This window comes from Aquila chrysaetos, chromosome 5 (assembly GCF_900496995.4).
Source record: "Aquila chrysaetos chrysaetos chromosome 5, bAquChr1.4, whole genome shotgun sequence".
Taxonomy (NCBI): domain Eukaryota; kingdom Metazoa; phylum Chordata; class Aves; order Accipitriformes; family Accipitridae; genus Aquila; species Aquila chrysaetos.
The window spans coordinates 10,651,904-10,677,965 of NC_044008.1; the positions used below are offsets into that span (position 1 = coordinate 10,651,904).

Below are 26,062 nucleotides of genomic sequence, written 5' to 3' on the forward strand. Positions count from 1 at the left end.
ATGTTTAAAATAATGAATTGCCAAAATTTCTAACTGGTCTTACTGATACATTTCTAACGATGAGGAGCACATACCATAATACTGAGTAACACAAACCAACCCTTTATAAGTAGAACGGCTTCATCACAATTTCAATTTTTACTGTGCATTTTGGGGGTTTGGAGGAGTTGCATTTGGGGAATTTGCTGATGTATGAAAAATCCCAGATGGGAGAGCTGGAACACAGAGAGCTATAGCACAGGCTTCACCTTCTACCCCATTGCTGCCTTAGTAACCTGCATTGGTCACCACCTAAAGTGACCTCTTTTCTGAATGGGAGAGTAATTTCTGTCCCTCCACTGCTTGACATCTTTCCTAGATGCAATTTATTCCCAGTAATTTCATTTAACACATCAGCGTGCATCTCTAATTGATGCTAGTCATGAGTTTGCTGAGCAAGCTTATTGACTGCATGGTCCATGTTTGAAGACAAAAACTATTATTTGCATTGTTTTTCTGGTGATCAGGGTACAGCCAACTTTCTGCTGACATTTCAAGTCTGTTGCAAGTCAACATCAGACGCTTCAGGAAACCTTACCCTGCAGAGGGTAAGGTTTTCTTCCTCTAGAGTGTAGAACAGGCTTATCACCATGCTGTTGAGTCTTCAGAGGATTGTGGCAGAGGAGTAGCTTCAGCTATGACTCACTTCACCTTTGCTTTTTCATAGCATCACAGACTGTAGGTAGTCTGACATCACTGTGTCTATTACATAGACAATCTAGTGGTGGCAAACTCTAATAAGGATGCTGTCATTACAATTGTCATTGGTTTGTGCATATGCATATATGTACACATATTGTATACATTATTTGCAGGATTTGTCCCTACTTATACCAAAAAATATATATCAATATGGGTCTATTTTGTCAGTTCTAAAGAGGACAGAAGAAGTTTAAGTTTGTTTGTGTTGTGATCACAGAAAATGTTAAAAGATCAATAAATAATGAGGCTTACGTATTTCGTAGTAAAATCCAAAATATGCAAGAAGTATATAAGAGTTGTATGTCCAAGTGTGAAAGCTTAGTTCTTTGAGCAAATGAAGCTAATATCCGAGTATGGCTAGATGACTAGAGCGAGAGGAGGGTGCAAGAACAGCACCATATCATATTCAAACAAATTAAGTTGAGGAGCAGAAAAATTGAGTAACTAGAATCAAACACACTGTTTAGAGGTAGAAATTAATCATAAATCTCCTGAGCCATTCAGTCCCCCAAAGGAAACTATCTCTTTAAAACAGATAAAAGCAGTGGAACGTATGAGTATTTCCTAGTGCTTGACTGATTCTTGTAGTGGTTCGTAGTCTTGCTGGCCTTGTCAGCAATGCCATCAAATTGGAGAAGACAAAAATAGGTAGAAAAAAGAATTTTCACAAAGATTCTCAAGGAATAGATGGTCATCTCAAAGGAATTACTCCAAAGTCACCACACAATTTAACAGCGTTCACAAGCCTTTGTCCAGATGACCTCTAAAAATTAAAACTCAGGAGATAAAGCACATCAAGACTAAGGTGTATTGGCAAGGCAGAAAAGGAAGGGTTTGCTAAATGTGTTTGCACGAAACCTTCAGCTCAGTGTTTTGAGTTCCTCACTGTGATGTTATCTTGTCATTGAACTGCAAGACTCAGGAGTGCATTCTTCTCCTATCTTTATTATGAAAACATTGTTAAGCTTAAAAATTGGTGGGGAGGGGGAAGATTGTTTCTTCCTCAGTTCTTTAATCTGTAGTATTGGGGAGAACATATCTATAGTTTTATCTCAAGCTTTGAACTTATTTTAGCAAGGTCAGCTTTGCCTCAGAAGCAGATCTGATTGCCATTATGTCCATCCTGAAGGGATGTCCGAGACTAGTGTGAAATTCTCTCCATATACAAGGGTCAGCAATACAGTAATAACATTTAAAGGATGTCAATGGTGAAACAAGAAGCAGAATAATTTATTTCTAGTTCTTAAGATTTACAATCAGCATTTGGAGTGATCACTTGCTAAACAGAATGATTTTTAAAAATTATTGGGGGTGATAGTAGATAGCTAGAAGCAGATGGGTTAGAATGAAGAAGATGGAAAATGTGATAAAATATGGTAGACGACTTAATGGCTTATTCAATTAGAGAGCTTACCTAACCTTTAACCAGTAACTGTAAGGCCTAAGAATACCTGCCTGTATGTGATAGGTTTACTTGGCTCCAGAGTAGTTTCATGAAGATTTCTGCCCATCTTCCTTTTGGATACTTTAAACCTAAAATGAGCATAACATTATAAATGTGTTACAGGGACCAAAAACACAGGGATAGGGCTAGACAGCACAATTACTCCTTTCCACTCCCAATTCTTTGTGATAATGAGATTAGAATTTAGTGAAGATTAGCTCTAGCTTGTCTTTTTTCCTTGCTAGTTAACAAATTCAAAGGAAATGCAAAAACTAAATTTAACAACTACTCTAAAATTATCTGCCAAAATACTGCAGTTGAACTTCCCTTCAATCTACTAATGCAGTTCACAGGTAACATGCTAACATAACTGATGATGAGAATATCCAGGAAGAAAATAAAAACCCACACATTTTATCACAGTACTAAAATACATTTATTTTTTTCTTATCCCAGTATAAATATCAAGTAAAAATAATTAAGACTTGCCTTTCGTGAGACTAGCAGCTGAGAACTAGAGGTTATCAACACTTTTTCAAAAGCAAGTGGTATATCTTCCTGTAGTGTCTATTAGTCTGAGCTTCTTTAGATGTAGACAAAGATATAAAAACGATACAGGGTTTTTTTTATAAAATGCATTATAAGCTGATGCTGGGATTTATTCATCAGCAACTTAACTGTCATCTGAAAATAATAATTCCATAAAGTATTAAAGACCTTTTAATGAATGTGTTATTAATAGCTCTTCGCCAATACCAGTGACCATCTGTGACTGCTTCACCATCTGTGATTGCTGTTTAAGTTTGGGAGGGGGAAATAACAGTGGTATTGCACTGAATTTACAATATAAATTAAGAGCCAACTAGACCTACTGTAGATGATTAATTTGTCTTTGATTATAAGTACACACTGAGCAAGAGAATATTAGTTTCTTTGATTTGTTGGCACAACATGGGTTTGGGAATTGGCCACAGGAAGCTGAAAAGAAAATTAAATTGCATTTATTGAAATCTGAAACATGCAAAAGTTGATGGAATTTAGATTAAGAGGATGAAAAGAGCTTAAATGGCACTTGAAAAGGTAGTGAATGTTTCTTTAAAGATCCATGACAAATGATGCGTTGATTATTGTGATTTGCTAAGGTTAGGTAACAGAGGAGCAGCAAACGAGTGTTGTCAACACTTTTTAAAACTTTTACAATTTGTTGACAACATATTAGAATAAACAGAGAAAATAGTGATTTATAAACTCCTAATTAAAATTATTCTTGTTGACTTCTTATCTGAGTGAAGTAGCATTTATTTCAGAAGAAATTCCATTTTTAATTAGTAACAGTTAATGCTTGCTAAAGTGCTGTCCTTGCCTGCAGAAGCAGAAGAGTCAAGTTGGTTAATATTCTTTTTACTTCCCTTATTAAACTGTGCTAAAGTGTTTCCATATTTTGCTATTAATATGGCTGCACTCTGTAATGGCTGAGGTGATTATTTTTAGTGTATGTGTATAGATCAATCCCTTTTTCTTTACTAAGGCAACATTTGTAAGAAGCTATTGGGGAGATAGGATACAATTTCAAAATCATTCAAGTCCCACTTCTTAATGTATCTACATTGTGTGGGAGCCTAAATTTACTTCAAAACTAAAAAGAAGTTTTCAAAACCTCTAGTAATTTAGGGTACAATTTAGATTGCATCTAACCAATTGCATCGCCTAATTTCCTAGTTGATGAATAGAGATAGGCACCTCCAAAAAATGACTCATCAGCCTAAGGTAGGTAATTCTCCTAGATCAGGATGAATCACTCTTCTGCCATTAACTGTGGGGAAGTCTGGACATCTGGACTGAACTAGATTCTTATATTTTTATACTGCTTAACTTTTTTTAAGTTTTAAACTATACCTTTGGATCCAGAACAAATTTCATTTAAGAAAGTCTTCAATGAACTGAAGAAAGCGCATACAACTTTTGTAAAGCACAAGAATCTTCCCTGAAAATATATATGTAGCAGCAGAGGTGAGGCAAAAATTACGAGACTGACTAAGAACTACCTGTTGTACCAAATGTGTTGGCACCAGAAAGTTCTGCTTTGGTGTCTGGATTTCACTGCAACTTATAGCTGCTTAGTATGTGCTCAGTGTTTGCCTCAGAGACTTCTATTCAATTGTACATATTATACATATATTTATATATGAATATATAAATATTCATATACATGTATATATGTACATTTATAATTATAATTTTTCTATTAAATGTTATATAAAAGGAAGGTGCGTAGGCCTATATATATTCCCCTCCCATACACATATGCACTGTATATGTTTATGTATAAGCATATGGAAATAAAATTAAAAACTTTTAAATTACAGTCAATTCAATTTCAAGAATGTAAAGTAGTTTTTTCAGTCTTGGGCTAAACTAAGTCCTAGTGAGTGTCACCATTATTTTGCATTAGATCACTTATCTTCCTGACCTTTAGCAGACTGACGGCATTTTTTCATGCTGTTTTCTGCTGCTTATTCACAGATACCTCAAGCTTTCCTCTCCGTTAGAGGAAGTATGTGGTTACGACATAAAGCCATACCATGAAAAAAATTTAAACAACTTGTGATTCATTTGCGATCAAGCCTCCAGAATAATGATTCAGTCATGTTTCTTCTATTGCAGACAAAAGGTTCTTCAAGCATAACTCCATCAGGCACTCAAAAGAAGGTGAAGAGGACTCTGCCCAACCCACCACCAGAGGAAGCAACAGCAGGAACTCAGTCGCCATATACTTCTGTGGGATCAGTTTCACGCAGAAGGATTTGTAGGACCAACACTATGGCCAGAGCCAAAATTCTTCAGGATATAGACAGGGAATTGGATCTGGTCGAACGTGAATCAGCCAAGCTTAGGAAGAAGCAAGCAGAGCTAGATGAGGAGGAAAAAGAAATTGATGCCAAACTAAGATACTTGGAAATGGGCATTAATAGGAGGAAAGAAGCCTTACTAAAAGAAAGAGAAAAGAGAGAGCGTGCCTATCTCCAAGGAGTAGCAGAAGAACGTGATTATATGTCAGACAGTGAAGTTAATAATACCAGGTCAACCAGAATAGAAACTCAGCATGGCTTGGAAAGACCACGTACTGCACCCCAGACAGAATTTAACCAGTTTATGCCACCACAAACCCAGCCAGAAACACAGTTTGCCCCTGCTACAAGTCCATATGCTCAATATCAGTATTCATCTCCTGCCCTGCCAACTCAAGCACCAACTCAGTTCACACAGCAATCACATTACCAACAACAGCAGCCTTTGTATCACCAGCAAGTTTCACCCTATCAGACCCAGACAGCTTTCCAAACAGGAGCTACTATGTCCTTTAGTCCACAGGCTCAACCTCCACCATCTCAACAGCCATCATATCAACTCCCATCACAGATGATGGTGATACAGCCAAAGCCAAGACAAACCACATTATATTTGGAGCCTAAGATAACAACAAACTATGATGTAATTCGCAATCAGCCTCTCATGATAGCACCGGTTTCAACTGACAATAATTACGCAGTTTCCCAGCTGGGCAGTAAATACTCTACCTTGGACTTAAGGATAGGACTAGACGAGAGAAACAGCATAGCAAGCAGCCCTATATCAAGCATATCTGCAGATTCATTCTATGCAGATATAGACCACCACCACACACCCCGAAATTATGTGCTGATCGATGATATAGGAGAACTTACTAAAGGAACAGGAGCACTTGGTTCCAGTTTTAGCCTCCATGAGAAAGATCTGACCAAAACAGATCGACTGCTTCGCACAACTGAGGCCAGGAGAGCACAAGAAGTGTCAGACTTCCTAGCACCACTGCAGACTTCTTCTAGGTTACATTCCTATGTTAAAGCTGATGAAGACCCAATGGAGGACCCTTATGAGCTCAAACTTCTGAAACACCAGATAAAACAAGAGTTCCGTAGAGGTGCAGAAAGTCTTGATCATCTGGCTGGCCTGTCACAGTATTACCACCAGGAGGGCAGCTACAGGCATTTTCCAAAATCTGAGAAATATAGCATAGGTAGGCTTACTCTTGAGAAACAGGCTGCTAAGCAGCTCCCAGCAGCCCTCCTTTACCAGAAGCAGTCAAAACACAAGAAAGCTTTGATAGACCCCAAACTAACAAAGTTTTCACCTATCCAAGAAAGCAGAGACCTTGAGCCTGACTATTCAAGCTATATGACTTCTAGCACTTCAACACTTGGGGGGATTACTACTAGGGCAAGGCTTCTTCAGGATGATATCACTTTTGGCCTTAGAAAAAACATCACTGACCAACAGAAATACATGGGGCCACCACTGACTTCATCCATTGGAGCAGGCCTTGGGACTGCACTAGGTCCAACAATGAGATCCACATTACAAGATGAAGCAGACAAGTCTTATAGCAGTGGTAGTAGATCTAGACCCTCATCTAGACCCTCCTCAGTTTATGGGCTTGATTTGTCATTGAAAAGGGATTCTTCCAGTTCTTCTTTAAGACTGAAAGCCCAAGAAGCTGAACCCTTAGATGTTTCCTTTAGCCATGCAGCACCTTCTGGAAGAACTAAACCCACCAGTCTACCTATTAGCCAAAGCAGGGGAAGGATCCCAATAGTAGCACAGAACTCAGAGGAAGAGAGCCCACTAAGTCCCGTTGGCCAGCCAATGGGAATGGCAAGAGCGGCAGCTGGACCCTTGCCACCAATATCCGCAGATACCAGGGATCAGTTCGGATCAAGCCATTCATTACCTGAGGTCCAGCAACATATGAGGGAGGAGTCACGGACTCGAGGCTATGATCGAGATATAGCCTTCATCATGGATGACTTCCAGCATGCCATGTCAGACAGTGAAGGTAAATTAGGCCTCAGACTGGTATCTTACTATCACAACACAAATCCTCATTTCTATGCATGTGTCTAATTTTTATTATACTTCAAAGACTTGTTCTTTTTTCTGTTCCTTGGTGCATCTTCTGTGTATCTACATTTTTGGGGTTTGATTTGTTTTGGTTTATTTGATATTTTTATTTTACCCTAACAGCAGTTTCTGGATGGTGTTAAGCTACTCTAGCATGCTCACTATATTGTTGTTGATTTGCTTTCCTTTTGGTTTGCTTGTGCATTTTCCTTTTCACTTGTTGATGTCTTCTTTTCTAATGATATTTTGTAGAATATTCCATGTACAATACAGACCCTACCATCAGTCTTTATGTGGAGCCTTCTCCAGTGACTGTGAATCATTGAACTTACTTGCAATAGTTTTTGTTGGGATTTGGAAATAATCTCCCAAATCTCTAAAAAACTCTAGTAATTTTATTTGCATGAAATTTCATGATAGAGTTCAAGAACTGATAATTCCATCTCCCGATGCACCACTTTAGATCTGCGTTAATATAGAAATAGTATGTTCATTAAGTACATATTGTATGTTAGAACCATATAGAAGTTAACGTGATAGCAAAACAACGTTCTACATACGCTTTGTTGAAAGCATCCTGTCATGTGGACTTCTGTGCACTCAGAATTGTGATGATGTAAGATAATTTGTCATTTGGATGGTGCAAGACAATCTCATCCTTCAATAAACTTGCATAAAGTATTTTACTTCTACTGATGGATTATGCAGCGTAGCTGGTTTTATATGCACCCCATACAATATGTCTGCCAAATAAGCACAAGAGTTTATCTCACTTAGGTTCATGAAAGGAACCGTTCTGATGTATTATAAATGGTGCAATTAAAAATGTTTCTTCTGAATAAGTACAGCAGAATGTTAAAGCTGATGTTGAGTACTAAATAATTGCAAATTATGTATCAGTTTTGTTTGAGTCAGTTCAGACTTAATATATTCTAAATTGTTTAAAAATCATAAAGACAGTTTGAAAGAAAATGAAATTAATATGTTCAAAATTGTATGCGCTCCCTTAACTTTTTCTTATGTGTATTTACTGCACAATAAAAGAGACTTTGCATGCGCTATATTGTTTGTAAATGGCAATGATTGTCTCAAAAGACACATTTGCATGATTATGAAGTAGTATGGTTTATTTTTCAGGTTTATATTAACCTCAGTGTTCATCATTGCATTATTGCTTTTTTACATATGCTGAATCTTTCATAAGCATTAGAAAATTGAATCTATTTCCCTTCCTGATACTACAATATATTGAAGGGTTTTGTTCTGTAAGTTCCTCTTCATATTTCTTAGATATTTACAACCCCCTCATGAAGTCTGTGTTCCAGGAGAGGTTCAGGATCATCAGCTTTTTTTATTTTCATCAGAAGTTTAAGTGTTTTCACTGTTCTTAAATTCTTAGCACACAGAGTCCTATAATTAAATCAGAAGGCAGTTGAGAGGAACTCCACAAGTTGTAACTTATATCATTCTTCTTAAATAAGTAGACGTTATCTTGTCTCAACTGGACTTGTGATTTTTAAGGGTCATTCTAGGGTCACATTGTGAAAGACACAGGACTTTTCCTCCTGAAAACTAAGGAGAACCAAACTGGACCAAAAAAAGCCTATTTGGTGCTATTCTACCTCATATAAACAGGTCATAGGGAATTATTTCTGCACTACAGTGCATTATGTTTCTGTTATATATTTGTACAAGGCATACATGTTACATTTTAGGTTGAGCATGTTTTGTTTTTCAATTAGTCTCTGATTAGTTATACTCTTTCAGAAGTATTCTAACTCAATTCACATGTTCCTTATTATGATATGTCCCTGAATACCAGGGCTTCCTTTTTCAGCAATTTTTTTTCTAATTTCTATCAAGCTTTTGTTTCTTCACAAATAGCTTATTTTTGCACCATTTTTTGTAAAGTCTTGGGAAATCAAAACACTTTATGACATTAGTTTCAAATATGCTAATAGCAAGTAACTTGCATTGAAAAGAATTCATACAATTTGGATGTAAGATAAAAAGTATTCCAAAGAAGCAATTACAGTTCTTGAGAAAGTTATGGCCGCCTTCTCTCTGGACTGCACTTTTCTCTGTAGTGCCCTGACAGTGGACAGCTATTCTGGCGTGTTGCATCCAGCCTTTTAACAGTTTTCTTTGCTTTTTCTTTTTTTTTAAACAACTGCTGCATGGTGTTGATGAGATTTCATTAAAAGAAATCAGTCTTAAGCACTATCTTAGGAAAACTCTTCTCGTGCTAAAGCTTGAATTTTCATCTTTAGAGACTTTTAAAAATGAATGTAAGTCAAGGTTTTACATTTAAATTGTTTTCCTTCAGTTCAAATTGAGAGATGTGCTTGACTTTCTGTTCATTTTTTGTAAGTCGCATTCTATAACAAATACCAGAAGAGAACACAAATAGGCCAAACCTTCTGTTTTGCAGTAAGTACACCTACATACTGTAACAAATCTTAAAACCATGCTTCAGCACATAAGTAGTACCTACACTAGGATTCCAAACTTCAAACAGGTTAAAAAAATGGCTTTAGTGTCAAAAGAGCACAACATCCAGAGGTTCCCATTGAAAATAAATAGCGTTTTGAGCTTTTGAAACACCTGGTATTTTCTCAGGGTTCTGAGTACCGTGAAAGCTCTGATCCAGCAAATAGCTCTTTATTAACCCCACAGCTGCCACAGTTTCCACAAACTATTAAGTATGTTGAAGATACTGATTTTCAAGGATGCTGAAGCTACTACTCAATTTTATGAATGTAATAGTCCCTGCTGGTCAGTTGAGAAGATACAAAATGTACCTTTTCTCACCTAAAGGATTTTTTTTTCTTTTATATGCTAATTTGTTAATTTTACCATAGAGTTTAGAAGTTTAAAATCGAAATATCAAGACATCAAGACATCAGCACAGCTGACCCCTTGTAATTTTTCATCTGTGGGATTTAGAGTGATCACTATTAGTTATGTGATCAAGTTTCTTGGACTCCACAGTCTGAAGTTCAGTCTCACCTTGTTAAACTGTGTGCACGATTAACAGCATGGGACCTTGTTGACTCCAGCAGGAGGTTTTTTACAGGTGGAACCATCTGGCTGCATATTGTTAGTCTTAGAAAAAAGCATGTATCCTCTAAGACTGTCAGTGATTCATCTTGGATGTTCTCAGGTTTCCAGATGAAACAACTCCCAACTAATCAAGCCCAAACCAATCGTGCGTGTATGTACATGTGAGTGTCGTGTGTGTGCCTATATATACACATACATACATAACTTTTTAAATTTCATGTAAAATACACACATTCATCACAGTTTGATAAAAAAGTAGGCTGGTCTGAACTGCAGTATGGGATTCTACATATGTGCTAGCTTTTCAAAAGAAGAAATCCAGCAAAAGTTATTTCAGCTGAGACAGGAGGAAAAAAAAAATCACTCTTTCTTCCGCTCAGCTAATGACACAGATTGTGAAAGTCAGCATTAGTATCTGGGATCAGAAAAATGCATTAGGTTCTTCATGTAAGCTTCAGTAAGAACTTCTGTCAGGATGAATTATGAACCAGTCTGCTATGTGCAGGCACTAGTCAGTTGGCATAAATGTGTAAAGCATAAAGGATTTGTGTATTAGATCATAATGGTCTATTGAGAGCAATTAATCAATAACTAAACACTAGCCAGACAAGCATCAGCCTTTAATAATGTTTCTATTTAATTCATATATGCTGATCTAAATAATATTTTCAAACCGTTTCATATTAGATTATATTTGTGCACAGTTAGGAAGGAAGAGACTGCATAATATCTGAACCAAGATTAAGAATTGTCCAAAGGCCTAATGTAATATAGGATATTGTTTTTACCACACACAAAATATTATTTTTCAAAAATCGTGCATATATATATTACTCCTGGTTTGGGAGAAATTTAATAAAACAGTAATGAAAAAACATAACTTTTTTTTTCTCCCATTAAACTTTTTTCCATTTTTTTGTTAAACCAACTAGATTATGTTTACTTTAACAACTAAATAGAGAAGATTATGCACACTACCATTTTTCATTTTAAATTCTCTTCTGTGTCATGGAACAATTGCATTCACTCTTGTTACTATAGCAACAACTGACCTTATTTAAGGTTTGCAATTTCTGGTGGTTTTGCTGAAACAAATATTGTTGTTCTTTGAATTCCAAATTTATCTTGCTTATTAAAGCATAAAATTCAAACTTTCATTACATTCTAATTAGCTTCACATTGTTTTGGTTTACACTGATGGGCAACGTAAATGAAAATCTCTATGTTGTATAGCGGAAATATTATTAAACACATAGGAGCTGATTCTGGTCCCAGTGGAGTGGAACATATGTTGGTTGACCCAATAGTCAGTAGGCATCAATATGTGTATTTGCAAAACTGATTTTAATGAAATGGTGTTATTTGATCCCAAAAGGGTGTCTAACATAATGGATTTTATACAGGTTTAAAACTGTTGCAAATATAAGAACAGTAGTCTTATAAAATTGTTGCAGAAAGAACATTCTGGCTAACTTGCCACACACAAAGTTTCAAACTGCAAAATCGGGGGATGGAATTCAAAATGAGAACACCTGCAATATTTCTACTTAGAATTACAAAGAGTATAGATTGCTTCATATCTTCTTTGATTTGGGATTATACTGATTTCATAAAGGAGTCACAATTTTCTCATAAATAGTTCTAGTTTATTTCTAAAATATTTTGAACAATATTCAGTTCAGAAGCTTGGGAATTAATGGAGGTTGGGTTTTGAGGGTTGTTTTTGGGGGGTTGGGGTTTTTTTTTTCCTTAGCCTACTGCAAAGTAGCTAATTTGACTATTTTTTTTTCATCAAACATTTTAGAAATGTGTGAAATCTGCAGTGTATTTCTAAGCTGCCAGAAGGAAGGAAACGGCTATAGCACTCGGCAGAGGGTTTCTTCTGGTATCTAATATCCATAGGTTTGACATAGACAGAACCTTCTCACTTTGCTATATCACTTACAGCTATATTATGCCTGAGTTCAATGTCTCAAGTCTCGCCTGTAACTTTGCTTTAGCTGCATGGCCAGTTAGTAACCACTATGCATGTTTGCTATGCACAATGCACATTATTGCCCTTTGCCCAGCACTGGAACAGAACATTTGACCTGTCCTTGGTTTTCAAAGCCTATCATCTCCGTCGGGAAGAAACAGATTGGTTTGACAAGCCCAGGGAGTCTCGTTTGGAGAATGGACATGCCCTCGACAGAAGGCTGCCAGAGAAGTTGTCCCACTCTCGACCACCAAGTCAACACCAAGATCAAGTAAGCTGTCAAGTAAGCTGTGCCTTTAGTTCTATAAATGTTTGACAATTTAATCATACTGTCCAATAGTGTAGGGACTACAGGATTAATCAAATTCCAGCTACATTCAGCTGAAGTGCTGTTGAACCTGTATTTAACAGTACTTCATGATAAAATGGCAGTAACATTTGTCTGCAATTTAGTATCAATTTTGCAGGTTGTCTTTTGATTTTTGAAACATACCTGAAAGGAGTTAATCTGCTAACGAGTACTATCTATACATTAGGTATTACTTTTAAAAAAAAAAATAAAAAAAGAAAACAGTTAGTCCCATTTTACCTTATCAGCTTTATTGCATCCAAATTCAAGCCCCTTCTTTTAGTAGTTTAAGGCAAAGAGTTGCTTTGTCCTGTTGACACTTGTTCCCACTTTCAGTTGATCAGTATAATCCCAACAGTCTGTGATCAATTACTGAATAAATCAGCAAGACTTTATCAATCTAATAATTAGAATGTTTCATTTATTATAGCAAGAAAGAAAAATACCATATTCTGCTTTTCAAGCTTGCCGACTTTGAAATCCAGTTCACCTTAGTATACCATCATATATCCTCTTTGTATTAATGAAGTTTATATATTTCAAATCTTTAAGGTCTTCACTTGACTGTCTGAGTTATCATTTTTACTGATTGATTGAGGTTATACTCTGTTTTCCATGAGATGCAATGTATGCAAGAGAAGGTATTGCGTGGCCCGTTTGTGGTACTTACTTAGTAGTTTATATTGCTCATGTTAATTCCTCAGATAACATACAAACAGGAATATCCTACTGTCATGCAGCCTTCAAAACTTTTTTGCTGGTGAACATTTTCACTGACATTTGACAATGGAATATAGGTTTTATGAAGTAAGGATGTAGATTTTTCTGAAGTAAGCATTCAAGTATCTTACAATACAAGCTGTCAATTTATTTTTATTTTTCCCTCTTTTCCTATCCCTAGCTTAGCATATATTGAGATTTACACAGCCGAGGTTGTACTGAGCCTACCCATTTCTTGTTGAGAAAGAGGGTTTTACAAGATACAAGTCTTACAGGATTCTATTCAAATAACTCACAATATGAATCAACCTTATTGCAGGATAAAGAATGTTTTAGAGTCTTCACAGCTCTTAATATCACTGGCAATAGATAAAAAACCTGTCTGTGTGAGCACTTTAATCCTCATGAGAAACATGAGCATACATATTCTGAGCATACATAATTGTATTTGACCACTGCAGCATCACGAGGTAAAATTAAAAATTTGCCTTGAAAATCAGGTTTGTCCAAAAGGGTTACTGTTATCCTGAGCTCTGTGATATGGAGGTGGTCAGTAAGATGTATTTAACATTTAGAACTCCAGAGCTTTTGTCCTGGGAAACAGTTCCAAGGCAAGTTACTACTCACAAAGGTCTGATCTTTGGTTTTGCTCTTGTATAAATAACACTACACTAGGACCGGTTGAAAGACTTTGATCAAAAATTTTTGGGAGGAGGGTTAAAGGGCCTGAGAGTTCTTGTTTTCCTGGATTATTTACAGATGGAAAATATTTTTTTTTTTCTCCCTGAAGCTGTTGTGATATCCCCATGTTATTACGGAAATAGAGATACCACATTTAAAATCTTGCCAAAGGCATTTTTTAAGGTTTTGTGAAATCTGGGATGGAAATTGGAGAGTGAATATGTTCTAAATGATACTGTGTGGTGCCTTGTAAAGCTTCTGCAGAAGAAAAGTGATGTGGAAGGAGAAGCTTTACAACAGTTCTGTATTCATGTTTCCGTCCAGGTTAGCTACTGACATTCACCCACCAAAATAATATCAATGTGTCTGTAGAAGGGAGAAATGCCAGTTCTCACCAATTCTGCACCATCTACCTTGTCAAAATGTTACTCAGAGCTTGTGTATGTTAAATATCTTCTGGGAACATTTGTTTGAGATAACTTTAAAAAAAAATTATACTCAGACACATCCAGAAATTAAGACAAGATAAAAAGGGTCAAAGCCTTTAAAAAAAGTTGCATTAGTGCCATATTGAATTCTGAAAGTAAAACACTTAGCAATAGAAGCGAGTAAATCAGTATTAACATCTCTGGTTTTTTAGCATTCACATTTTAAAGCTATCCAGAAAAATAAACAATTTTCAGGCCAATGAGTATGCTGAGGCAAAGTAAACACTCCCTAAAGGCTTTTTCAGCCCTGTCTTTTCTGTAACAAAAAAATTACTGAATTCATTGTCTCATGACGTCTGTCTCCTGTAGCCACAACTCAGTTCTGCACAGAGAGCTGTAGTGCCCAAGCATAGTGTACTCTGGAACCAACAATGGCAATCATGCTTCATCATGACCACCTGAATAGGTCCACCTTCACCCAGAGCTTGCTTTGTTGCAGAGGCTTTCCTGAAATCAGTTAGGAGGACAGTTTCCTACTTAACATAGTAATTAAGCCATTGCAACTCCTTTAATATCCCATACTGAGTACAAACCAGCCACAAAAGTATTTGTATCAGTAGCACTAATCTGCTTGTAATATATCAGTCAATGTTTCCAAATACACTTATTGGCTGTAAATTTGCTGTTTGTATTTTCTCCTTTGTAGAAAATTTGAATATTTTACTGACCACTACAATATTTGTATTCCAGAAGATTTTATTTCACATGTGTGAAACATCAATTTCCATACTAGATGAAATCAGAACTGCTTGATTATGTCCCACAGAGCTTATACAATTAAAGGTAATAAATAAAGCACAACCCTGTGCTTTTGAAGCAAGAATGCAACGGAGTGACAACCCTGAACTTCCACGTTTCCATGGATTTCTTATAACCTGGCAGATTAAGCTTACATACTGTATTATTAATATTAAAATATATTTGTTTCTATAGCAACTTCTGTGGTGCTACATAGTATTCTTAAATCACATTAAATTGCAGTGCAGTTTAGTATCTTAATAGCTGTTTCCCAATATAGTGATTCTGAACTGCTTACCTGAGGAGGGTAAACATGGTTTAAACATAATCAATACAATATTGCAGATTTCTCACCAATCCCTGTTGACCTCAACAGTCAGTTTGCTTAGTTGCTGCCAGTTGACCAGGAACTTCTTTAAATGTCCAGCCATCAAGGCTTTTTTTGTTATTATTTTCTGTGAAAATTATTTGTATATCCTGAACTCAACTGGCAGTTTCAGACAGGTTGGGAAGTAATGGTAGAAGGAGGTGCTAAGGGAGTAAGAGATCATGACAAGGAGAGGGACAGTGAAGTAGCTTCTCAATGAGGGCTTTTAAATACAGAACTTCCAGTGATCATAGGTAGGTCTTTTTAAGTCCGAAATGAATAATAACATCCCAAACTCATCATAATACCAGTATATTGTCATCAGTTCGCTTTGGCAACAGTTTTCTAATTGCAAAAAGAAGGCAAGGGCTCTAGATATGCAACCTTTTGAATGTTAATCCCCTATTTCTAAAGGCCCTCAAGAAGTATTTGCTTCTCTCAGTTCATGGGTCTGTACCATTCCCCTGAAATTTAAGTCACACCTTTTTAGGGGCACTTGAATATTTAAAAATTATGAAAAAATGGGTCATAAGGTGAGCAGTGGGGTTAAAATGAGAAAATACTGTTTGTGACAGAGATCCAGAAGGCTACCTGCAACTTCTTCCCACATTCTTTAAGTCCATCCTGCTTAGTTGTGATTGTTTTCCAACTAGCAAGGAGTTTACATTTTAATTTGCGGTAAACTGCTTTCTCTGTTTGAGGCTTGGAGGGGGAAAGGCATTTTGTGATTCAGATTCTCTGGAAGTACAATGAGAAACAGGACATTTCCAAATTTAAATTAAAACATCTAATCTAATGAGTGAATTATTAGCCACCCCTTCACTGTAATTCAAGATAGAATTTAGCAGGCATTTTCTCATTTTTTAGTCACCCAGAAATGTTGTTCTCACTGCATGCCAGAATGACTTCTAAATCAGAAGTCAAGAGTTCTGTACTGACCTAATTGCAGAAGCAAAGGCCGCTCACTTTGCAATTTTTTAATGAGCAGGAACTTTGTATTTGTTAAGTTTTTTTTCAATACTTCTTTTGCAAAATATCTCCATCATCAGGGATCTATCAGTAGAGAGAACTTTCCACCTTTAGGATTTCTAAGAGAACTCGGCATTCATGCTCTGCACAGAGGAGATGTAGCGGGGCAGGATTACCTTAGCTGTAGAAATTCTTGGTGCCAGCTTTCAGAGGCCTTGGGCACTCATGGAACTACCTGTGGTATCCAGAAATTAGGATAGATACTGTCTAACCCATCACCTTGAACATCCACCGCCTTGTTCCTGGATTCCTAACTCAGGTAAAATTTCCCTTGAAGAATCTATTTCCTAAAGGACTACAGCCAGGCATAGCTGCTGAGATTCACCTTGTCAGGCCCTGTCCAAGATACTGGTGGAAGGGGAGGTGCAACACCATTTAAAACCAGAAGTTGCCGTGGCTTTGATGACCTGATCCAAAGACCAGTTAATACGTTATAGGTGTTGCTATGGACTTTACCTGGAATACTAAAATACACTTGATGCATTTTATTTCTTAAACTTAAATACAGCACTGAAGACATTTATTCTCCTTAATTGTCCTCTTAACCTTATAAAATTCCCTTATATGAAGCTTCCATAGAGTTTCTTTATCAGACAAAATGTGTAAAGACAACAAAAGGAAAATAAAGTGTATATTTAAACTGATTTTCTGTAACAGTGTTAGAAAACCTCAGCACATTTATTCGCCATTTGTTCCATTTTTTGGAGGGGCTTTGAGCTGACTAATAATACCAGAGCTTAAATTCCTGGAGGAAATGCTTTATAGTCCAGTATATTATTTTAGTCCAGTATTTATATTTTACTCTCTGGGATGCAACCCCCAAGGGCCTGCTGAGTAATTTGTAGAAAAATGTGACCTGAGTCCCATGTCAGCTCAAAGAGCATAATAGGAGGGAAGATACACTGGAGAGTCCAAACGTGTCTGTGATGAGAAGAGCGTGGCATTGCCAGTGCTGAACTGGAAGAATTGTTACTCGAGTGTACTGAATGCTCCCAGAAAGGTGAGGAAAGGATCTTCATGGCAAGGACAGATGGCAGGAATCTGTGGGGTTTGTAGCAAATAAATGGGATCAAGTCACCTTTTGCCCTGTGACCTAAATCTGAGTTTGGGGACTTACACGTCCTCCGTTCCTGCAGCCTTGAGATGGAGGGACAGCCCTTGCTGTGCCGTAGCTGAGATTTACGCTGTCACGGTTGTGTGACTTCAGTGGGGTCCCTCTGTATCTTCACTGGGGGAAGTTAGTTAGAAGGACTCCCTGGCATATATTCAGGTGAAGGGAAGTCACCTTTAGTGAAAGGTCGATGTGAACACTTGGAAACACAAAATAATTTGTGTTCTACAAGTGTTCAAATATACCACTGTTTTTTCCTATTTATTCTGCCACTTTCAGGCAAATACTGTTCTGAAGGTAAGTGCCTAATGACATGTTCAGTTTAAACATGATTCCCACCAACAATAAAAAAATAATATGCTACCCTGAATGCTAATAAATTTTAATGCTTTTATTCATAACTATATGAATCACCAAGATTTATACTTATCATAAAATTCTGGAAGTGAAAGTAATGAGGAAGTAATAGACTAATGTAGGAGACGGTCTATATTTTCTGATATATTTGTCAGCAAATCATGTACAATATGGCATTGAATATTCTTGGATTATTTATTCAAAAAAGTAATCTTGCTAAAGAAAGATAAGATAGGGCAATTAAAAAAAAAGTGAATTTAAGTTTATGAGCTGCAGTGTTCCTCAGTTAAATTGAATTGCTCCAACCAAACTGGATCCCAGCTAAGGAACTCTTCAAATGTGTTCATACTGCTTCTTTTGAATTGCATTATTTTGTATTCTTTTTTATTTAATCAAAAGTAAAATTAGATGCATTATTTCAGATTTTTTACAATGTTATGCAAGCTACATTTGGCAAAGACTTTCTTTTTACTGTTAAATTACACTTGCTGAATTTCTGATAAGGTCATTAAAAATATAGCAATGTCCCTATCCATATGTAAGTGTGAAAGTCTCATGGCACTTTACACACTTCTGGTAGTTTTAGACCCTATGTCCTGGCAAAAATTCCGTGATAAGTCCTAAAGTCTGCCTGATCTCAAGTTCTGATTTATTCTGGAGTACTTGTCCACTACCAAATCCGTGATCTCCTTTTCGTCTGAGATTAATTACAGTCAATACTACTCTCGGTGTGTTATGGGAGGATTTCAGCCTTCTAGAAGCAATGTCATCCACTGGATAAGAAACTGAATTATGACAAAAGATGTACAAACTCCTCTGCTCACTGTGGGATTGAGCTAAGCCAGTCCCTTGACTTCTCTGCTTCCTCTCCCATCATTTATGTGTGCTATCCGTTAACATCATAAACTCTCCAGGGCAGAAACTGGGTTTGAAGTGCTTAGTTCAGGAGGAGCTTAATCCCTTTAAATGCTACTTAAATATAAATAATAGTAATAAACTCTTGGCAGCAGGCTGCTGATAGAGTGCTACATATCCATGCTGATTAATATTGTCCCGTTGGCTCCTTGAATGTGCCTCCCCCAGGTCGCAGCCCATTGCCACTCAGCCTGGAGCAGTCACTCACGCGCTCTCCTCGCGGTCCGGGTGCAGCGCTCAGGCTCAGCACCGCCGTGGCAGAGTAGTGATGGATTCTACTTTCCTTCCAAAAGACCAAAAACTGCAGGCAAAGAGGGCGTGTGGTAGGTGTGAGCCGTGCGAGTGTTGCAACGCACACGCTTCGTGCAAAGGCATTTTGGCGTGGGCTCACGGCGCTCGTCCCTGGCGAGTGGGTTAGTCCCTGCTGCGTGGCCACTCCTGTGCCCGTACCGTGGGGCGGGTGGGATCGTCCCAGCTGGAAACCTGGCCCTTCAGCGCGTGTTGTAGAGATGCGCTTCTTTCAGCTTGGACGCTTTCCAGTATCGGCCCAAGTGAGTGTTGCACATTTTCATATACGATGTAGTCCTGAAAGTTTTAGGTTGGGTCTTTCAAAAGGCTTTTGAAATTTGATGACAAGAAGTACATTGGAAGATGTGGTTTTGCTGAAACTAAAGCAGTAACTTGTGGCTGTTTACACATTCAACCACCGTTTTGTTTAGGTCTGTATGAACAGGATTTTATACCAATTACAGGAACTGTATTTAATTTCATTCTTCTCTTGAACATTGCTTGGACAAAGGATTAATGTTAAGAGAAGCTACAGAAGACAGTGACCACCTCCTAGTCATTAGGAAATAAGAATCGAAACTAAAGCCATATTCAAAATGAATCTGGCTTTATGCAAGCAAATATTCATTCCCCTGCAGAAGGATTTTGCAGTCTGACAAATGTCTTGAAACTTGGGGGAGTGTTTGAACTGTGAAGTTGTGATATTTCCCTGGATGAAATAAGTTTGTTTGTTTGTTTCTGTTTCAACTGTCTACAGTTAATACAATTGATGTGGTTTTATCTTTTTATGACATGCATATTTGTGTTCCTCAGATAAATGGGAAGCCCCTGCAGTACATTTTCCCTCATGCAAGGCTCAAACTACTGAGAGACCCAAAGGATCACACAGTTTCAGGTAAAAAAAGGAACCCTCTATGAGACGTGATAATTAATTTGATTAGCATGAATCATGCAAAACATTTGCAGTATTAAAAATAGTTCCTGTGTCATATGCAGCAGGAAATTCAGTGGTCATTTTAAATCTTGCTAGTTGCTTATAACAGAAAGCAGCAGTGCGGAAAAAAGGTCACAACATCTGTTCAAGATATATAAGCTATACAGACACTAAAAACAGAGGAAAAATCTGTTGCGTTATACATATGAGCAGTCTGTTTTGCTGTTGCTTTTTATGCAACTCTATTATCTGTATGAGAAGTTTCTATAAAATAGGCTTGTGTAGGTGTTCAAGATGTACAGAAACAATAATTTTATTCTTTCTCTACTGGAACTGTTCTACAGAGGGGGGTAGCAGAACCATCAGATCCCATTTTTCTGTGATATCTTCACATAGAGACATTTATCACAGGACTTCAGATTTATCCTCTTTTCCCTAATGCTAACACAAATGCTCGTGTAAGTCTGAGTCTGCTTGCAAAGGAGATGAAAGTGGCAAAGGTTAGATTCATTCACCTCCCGGACTGTGAGCAGGAGCACAGTGTGCTATTTTCATGTATCAAATTGTAAAAGGCTGCCAGTTACAAGATCTAGCACAGGTAAGGTCTGTCTGTTTGAGCTTTTGGAATTGCACTCTTTCTCACATCTAATACTGATAAGGAACTCAAAGGGGTTTTAATATGCTGTTTGTCTTCTTTCAGAGGTACATGCTGTAAGCGGTTTTGTCGTGGAACCGTCAGACTTTCTTTTAACTCGCTTAAAAAATTCTAATAGTGTGTGTCAAACTCTGTTTCTGTGCAGAAGTAATTACCGACTCCCAGCGCTGGTGTTCCCTCGAGCATTAAGTAGAAAGTGGCACGAACTTACTTGAATTGCTAAATATTGTTTTCACAGGGTTTCTGGCAGTAAAATCTTCATCACTTCCACCTCCAGTATCCACCTCGTATTTAGGGTGTTAAATGAATGTTCTGTATATATTATGAGGTATTTTCTTGCTAGTCGGCATAACACCCACTGGTGATTTCAGGCTACAGAAAGACCCCTCCACCCACACAGCACAGTCTGAAAGAAGCCACCGGGTCCGCTGTCGTGTCAGCCCCCACGGCACCGGGTCCTTGCAGTCCGTGGCAGCCCCTTGACATCCTAGTGGAGATCTTTGCCCTGCGGGGTGATGAGTAATGCTGTGATCCAAGTTGCTCTCTTACTCAAGAAGGAGTGGAATTACAACCACACAACTGTGTATAGCTCGTGATTTAACGTTGCTGAAGGCCCACTCACTTCTGTAAAGTTCCTTACCCTCGTGCAATGTAAAATGCCTGTTCCAAATTCTCCGCTAGCTCTCGTGCTGGCAACCACAGCAACCTACCGTGCATCAGGGTAAATGCTCTGTAAGCGATGACTGGAAAACCAAGGTCTAGATATTGACTTCCCATTTACTAATGCCCTGCACAACATGAAATCAGACAGGATCAAATATTCACTCAGGATCCTGCTAAGTTTTCATAGCCCTCACTGGGATTGCTTGCTGCTGTAGCTGTGCTATATTGTACTTAGATTCTAATTGGAGTAAGCAAGCTTGGCTATGTGTCTACAGGCTGCAGCCATACTTCTGGTTTTTAGTCCGGATACACCCTTGGAGACATGCACAGACATACTTCTATATGATGTACATAGAGATTTCCCTACAAATATGAAAAGGCTTAAATGCAAATTGAACAGAAAAGAGCCAAAGGTGGAATAGGGTACCAAGAGAGAGGACCTGAACCAGAAGAAATTCTATTTTTCACTCCTTGTACACCATTGAAGTACCATAACTCCTTGACTTTGTACCTACCTTCCTCCCTGCCTCTCAGTGTCTGAAGGATTAAAGTACACAGAAGCTCTCTTTAAATGTGCAGTGCTTTGTTCTTAACCTTCAGCCTTCCAAATGACCTATCCCAGAGCCACACATATGGTTTTTATTCACTTTTTTAAAAATTCCAATTCTGATTAAACATTATCTGCAATCTAATAGCAAGTATCCTTGTTTATTAACCAGACAATGACTATTAACCAGGGACAGAATTAAAAATCTATTATACAGCGAAAGTTACTTAAAATATTGGTAGATTAAGCAATATATACTGTTATACCACCACAGCTACCTCACTACAAGATTTTGGGATATTCATCTAGGTGCCATGGTTGGTTGGTTGCCTGGCTGGTTTCTTTTTCATTTCTTTGTTTCTTCCCTCCCAACCCTTCTTCTGCTCTCCCTTTCTCCCTCCCCCTCTCTTCCTTATCAACAGTACCAAAACAAGGTGCTGAATCATTTTATTTTGCTTTATACTTGTTGCATAGGCACAGTGTGTACGTGTATGTTAAAAAAACCAACAACCCTCAATAAAGCTCACATGGGGAGTCAGATCTCTCCAAGAGAACAACCAGTCACTGTGCAGGTGGCGATGGGAGTCTCTGTTGCAACCATCCTTGCAGTAGCATCTTCAGCTGTGTCGGACAAGACTCCCTAAACTGTTGTGTTGCTGGATTCTTACAAGCCAGCTGGCCTGTGGGTCCATTGTTTCTGGTTATCTTACAGTATGTACAAAACATCCTCTGTCTTAGCTATGCACAAAAGCCTGTCCTATGTGATCATTTCTGCACACACGAGAACAGTTTCTACTGATGATTTAAATGATCTGCGTGCAGTTTGGTCAGTTCAACAGCAGGAGCTGCCTGGGGAGATGCCCGAGACTGACAGGTTCTCCTCTTGGGGAATTAATGAACACATCTTAAGTATACAAATAGCGTATCTTAACTGGTGTGTGCACAACAGGAGCTACATGGGAAAATCTCCCAAACTGTCCACAATTCCCACTTGGAGAACTCCTGTAACCGTTGATCAGCTGCTTTGCTGGGAAGCTGGCCAGTGGTTCAGCCCATCACCTCATCTCACTGAGGAGTTCCTGGGCCAACCTTGGACATTAATGACTCAGTGTGCTGGGTCAGCCCAGGTACCCAGCTATACCACAGCTGTAACTATAGGGCAAGCTTGAATTTCATCCTAATATCACCATTATAATTTTAATTCCATCTCATCACATACTTACCATAGTGGAGGTTACTGCCTGATTATGGATCCAGAAGTTGCCACATTATGAATATCAATAATAAGAGTAATCCCAAATCATTTAAAATTTAGGCTGTATCACTACATATTATGTGCACATGCACTCTGTTTATTTGCTTTCTTGATTAATGAAAACTGGCTGTGAGGTACAGATGCCTTTGGTGCCTCTTACATAATCTGGCATAATTTTGCCCACAAAAACATTTACTGCAAATTTTAGCATGTGAATGAGGTGTTTAATGAGGAAACAGGCCAAAATTGTGATGGAAAGACAATAGTAGCTCTGAATGAAAAATAAATGTATACTTGCTAGCTGGCCTCTCTCTGGAGGGTTCTTGTTTCTTTAACATATGCCATCATCCAGCTCTTCTTTTCAAGGTATGCAGTATCCCCTCCTCAGGCAATGCTGATAGATGTGAAGGAATTGCCAAGGATTTTCTCTGCAAAGATTGATTAATAATTTGCACTTAAAAAAAAAAAAATTGGCATCATGGTTATGCTGAGGTGCCAAAGCAATGATGGCAGTGATCAGTGAATGATAATATAGCAGTATTTAACGCTCCAGAAACTCAGTTTGTTTTCACTGAGAATCCCTTGTTCCTTTTGGATCCTTTAGCGTAGCAGCATAAGCACTGTTTTATACTGCCAGCATTTTCTCTTCTGTTTTTTAACACATCATAGTTATATTTGAAAAAGTGAAGAGAGGACATGGCTATTGAAGGTAACGAAAGCATTGGCAATACCTCTGGAAGTATTGTAAAGATAAAAACATTGTGTTATTCCTGGTCAGAAAGCTGTTAGGCACACTGGGTGAAAACCCAACAAGGCAGACACATCTCAGTAGGTCTATAGGTATAACGAGTGCACTCAGTCAAAGGTAATTCTTGCTGCTTTGCCTCACTTAGGCTGAGTCACAAGTAATTCTTCCCTTTCCAAAGGTAGGATATTCAGTGTTTCCAGGAAGCAAAATGTACCTTTGAACAGCCAGACTGTCAGTGTTGTGGAATATCCTCGTCAATTCTGATGGAAAAAAAAAAGGCAGAGAAGCAATTCAGAAAAAGCTGTGAACTTGATAGCAGAGTAAAGAAGAGAATTAGACTGTGGGCAGAAGACTGCGTCCTTAAACTTCACTTCAGCAGTGATGTCAGTGAAACTGCTGAGAGGATGACAGGGTAGCTGTAACGCTGCACACACGTCAGAGATGCCTCATACTCTCCATAAGGATTATTAGTTCCTGCACACAACACTACATTTCCGCAGCACGGCAGCTCATGGGGTGCTCATCCCGAGAGAGAGGAAGAGAATTTGAAGAGTTTTCCTGTATCGAGCCCTCACTGCTATAGATAGTCTTTAAATAAATAACCCTATATATTTAGGGTTCTTTCACCTGCAAGTTCAGCAAATTCAGTTCTTACAGCAAAATACTGAAGTGAATATGTGATTACTAATCAATTAAAAAAATATGTTAAATATAGTCACAGTCTGTGTTGAACATGATACAGTAGTCAAAGACAGAGGGTGAGAAGTGTAACCCACCTTTTGTCCTCATACTCTTTTCTTAGAGGATTACTTGTCCTGTTTCTTTGGTTTAATGTTGTGAAGAACTGAGCTAATACTTTGCACAAAAAACCAATACTCTTCTCTAACACTCGCTTCTCACTGGGGAAGGATTTAATCCCTAATTAATGGCCATCATTCCCTCAAACACTCCGTCCTTATCAGAGACATGACACAGAAGGTTGAAAACCCATAAACAGAAAGGGACAGAGCTGTTACAGCCAGGCAACGTCAGAGATTTTTCCGGTGAAGTCATAGGTGGTAAGTGAGGACAAGAATGGAAATACAGGGAAGGAGAGATGTCTGTTTGTGCCTGAATAGCAATCTTAGAAAGAACTTAATACCATTCAGTTTTTCTAAACTGAAAAAAAAAAAAAAAGACCACAAACAAATTTTTGTATTTGTTAGAAACATTTTGTAGAGATACAGATCATATATTCCATGTTTATGGGCCTTCTCTCTAAATTAACTTAATTTGAAAAGCACTAGTGTGTGTATTTAAAATACTTTCCATTAACCCTTTTTGGCAGCTTGGTTGCTTATGCATTTTTCAGTGTATGAACATCTGTTGAAGGGTGTCTAATAAGATCTTAAGCTGAGTGGAGGTAATGGAGAGAGCAACGTGTCTACTGGTTATAAAGGTCCAATTTGCTTTCATAGCTCTCATGCAGAAAAGGCTGCAGAAACAGGTCACTGCAACACTGAATGCTAGAGTTAAGTCAGGCCCCAGGTTCCCATGGAAAGCCAAGAGGAAAGCTGGCATGTAAGAATGAGATTCACAGAAGCCAAAGCAGAAACCTCTGTTTTGGACATAAGTAATTCAGGTCAGCACTTTCTCGTGAAGAACTAGAAGATGAAACATTCAGGGATGCGTATCATTGGTGAGACAACTTGTCAAGGACATTAGAAAAAGTTAATAATGCAGAAATGTCAGTTTAAGGTTTCACTGAGCAGGTAAGGCATAAATTATCTTAATGACTCTCAGAGGAAAATGAAGACCCTGTGCTCCCTTCTCTGCATACTGGCTATCAAAAACATGCATAGGTTTAATAATTACGCTAGAACGAGGCAGTTACAAAGGGCAATCAATCAGAGGTTGAAATAGTTTAAATAAATCACCTTTTGGATGTGGCTGTTTTCCTCTATTGATTATAAAGGGAGCATGAGGTGACTAACTTAGACTACAATTTTTGTCTTGTACAGATCTTAAATTAGATGAGATGAACAGATATGGCTTATGGACAAAGGAGCTATAGAAC

The 26,062-nt window shown here is 37.9% G+C and overlaps 1 protein-coding gene across 11 annotated transcripts in view; it reads left to right on the top strand.

Annotated features, from left to right (window-relative positions):
• The window catches only part of PCLO (piccolo presynaptic cytomatrix protein), a 396,208-nt gene that overhangs the window by 229,046 nt on the left and 141,100 nt on the right, over positions 1-26,062 (top strand). For 9 of the 11 annotated variants that reach the window (XM_030013412.2, XM_030013405.2, XM_030013406.2 and 6 more), the window contains 3 exons: positions 4,850-7,058; positions 12,296-12,444; positions 20,018-20,099. In XM_030013412.2, the coding sequence (XP_029869272.1) occupies positions 4,850-7,058; positions 12,296-12,444; positions 20,018-20,099 (2,440 nt within the window). The remainder of the gene's footprint in view (positions 1-4,849; positions 7,059-12,295; positions 12,445-20,017; positions 20,100-26,062) is intronic. The other 2 variants (XM_030013407.2, XM_041123495.1) reach the window with 1 other exon arrangement.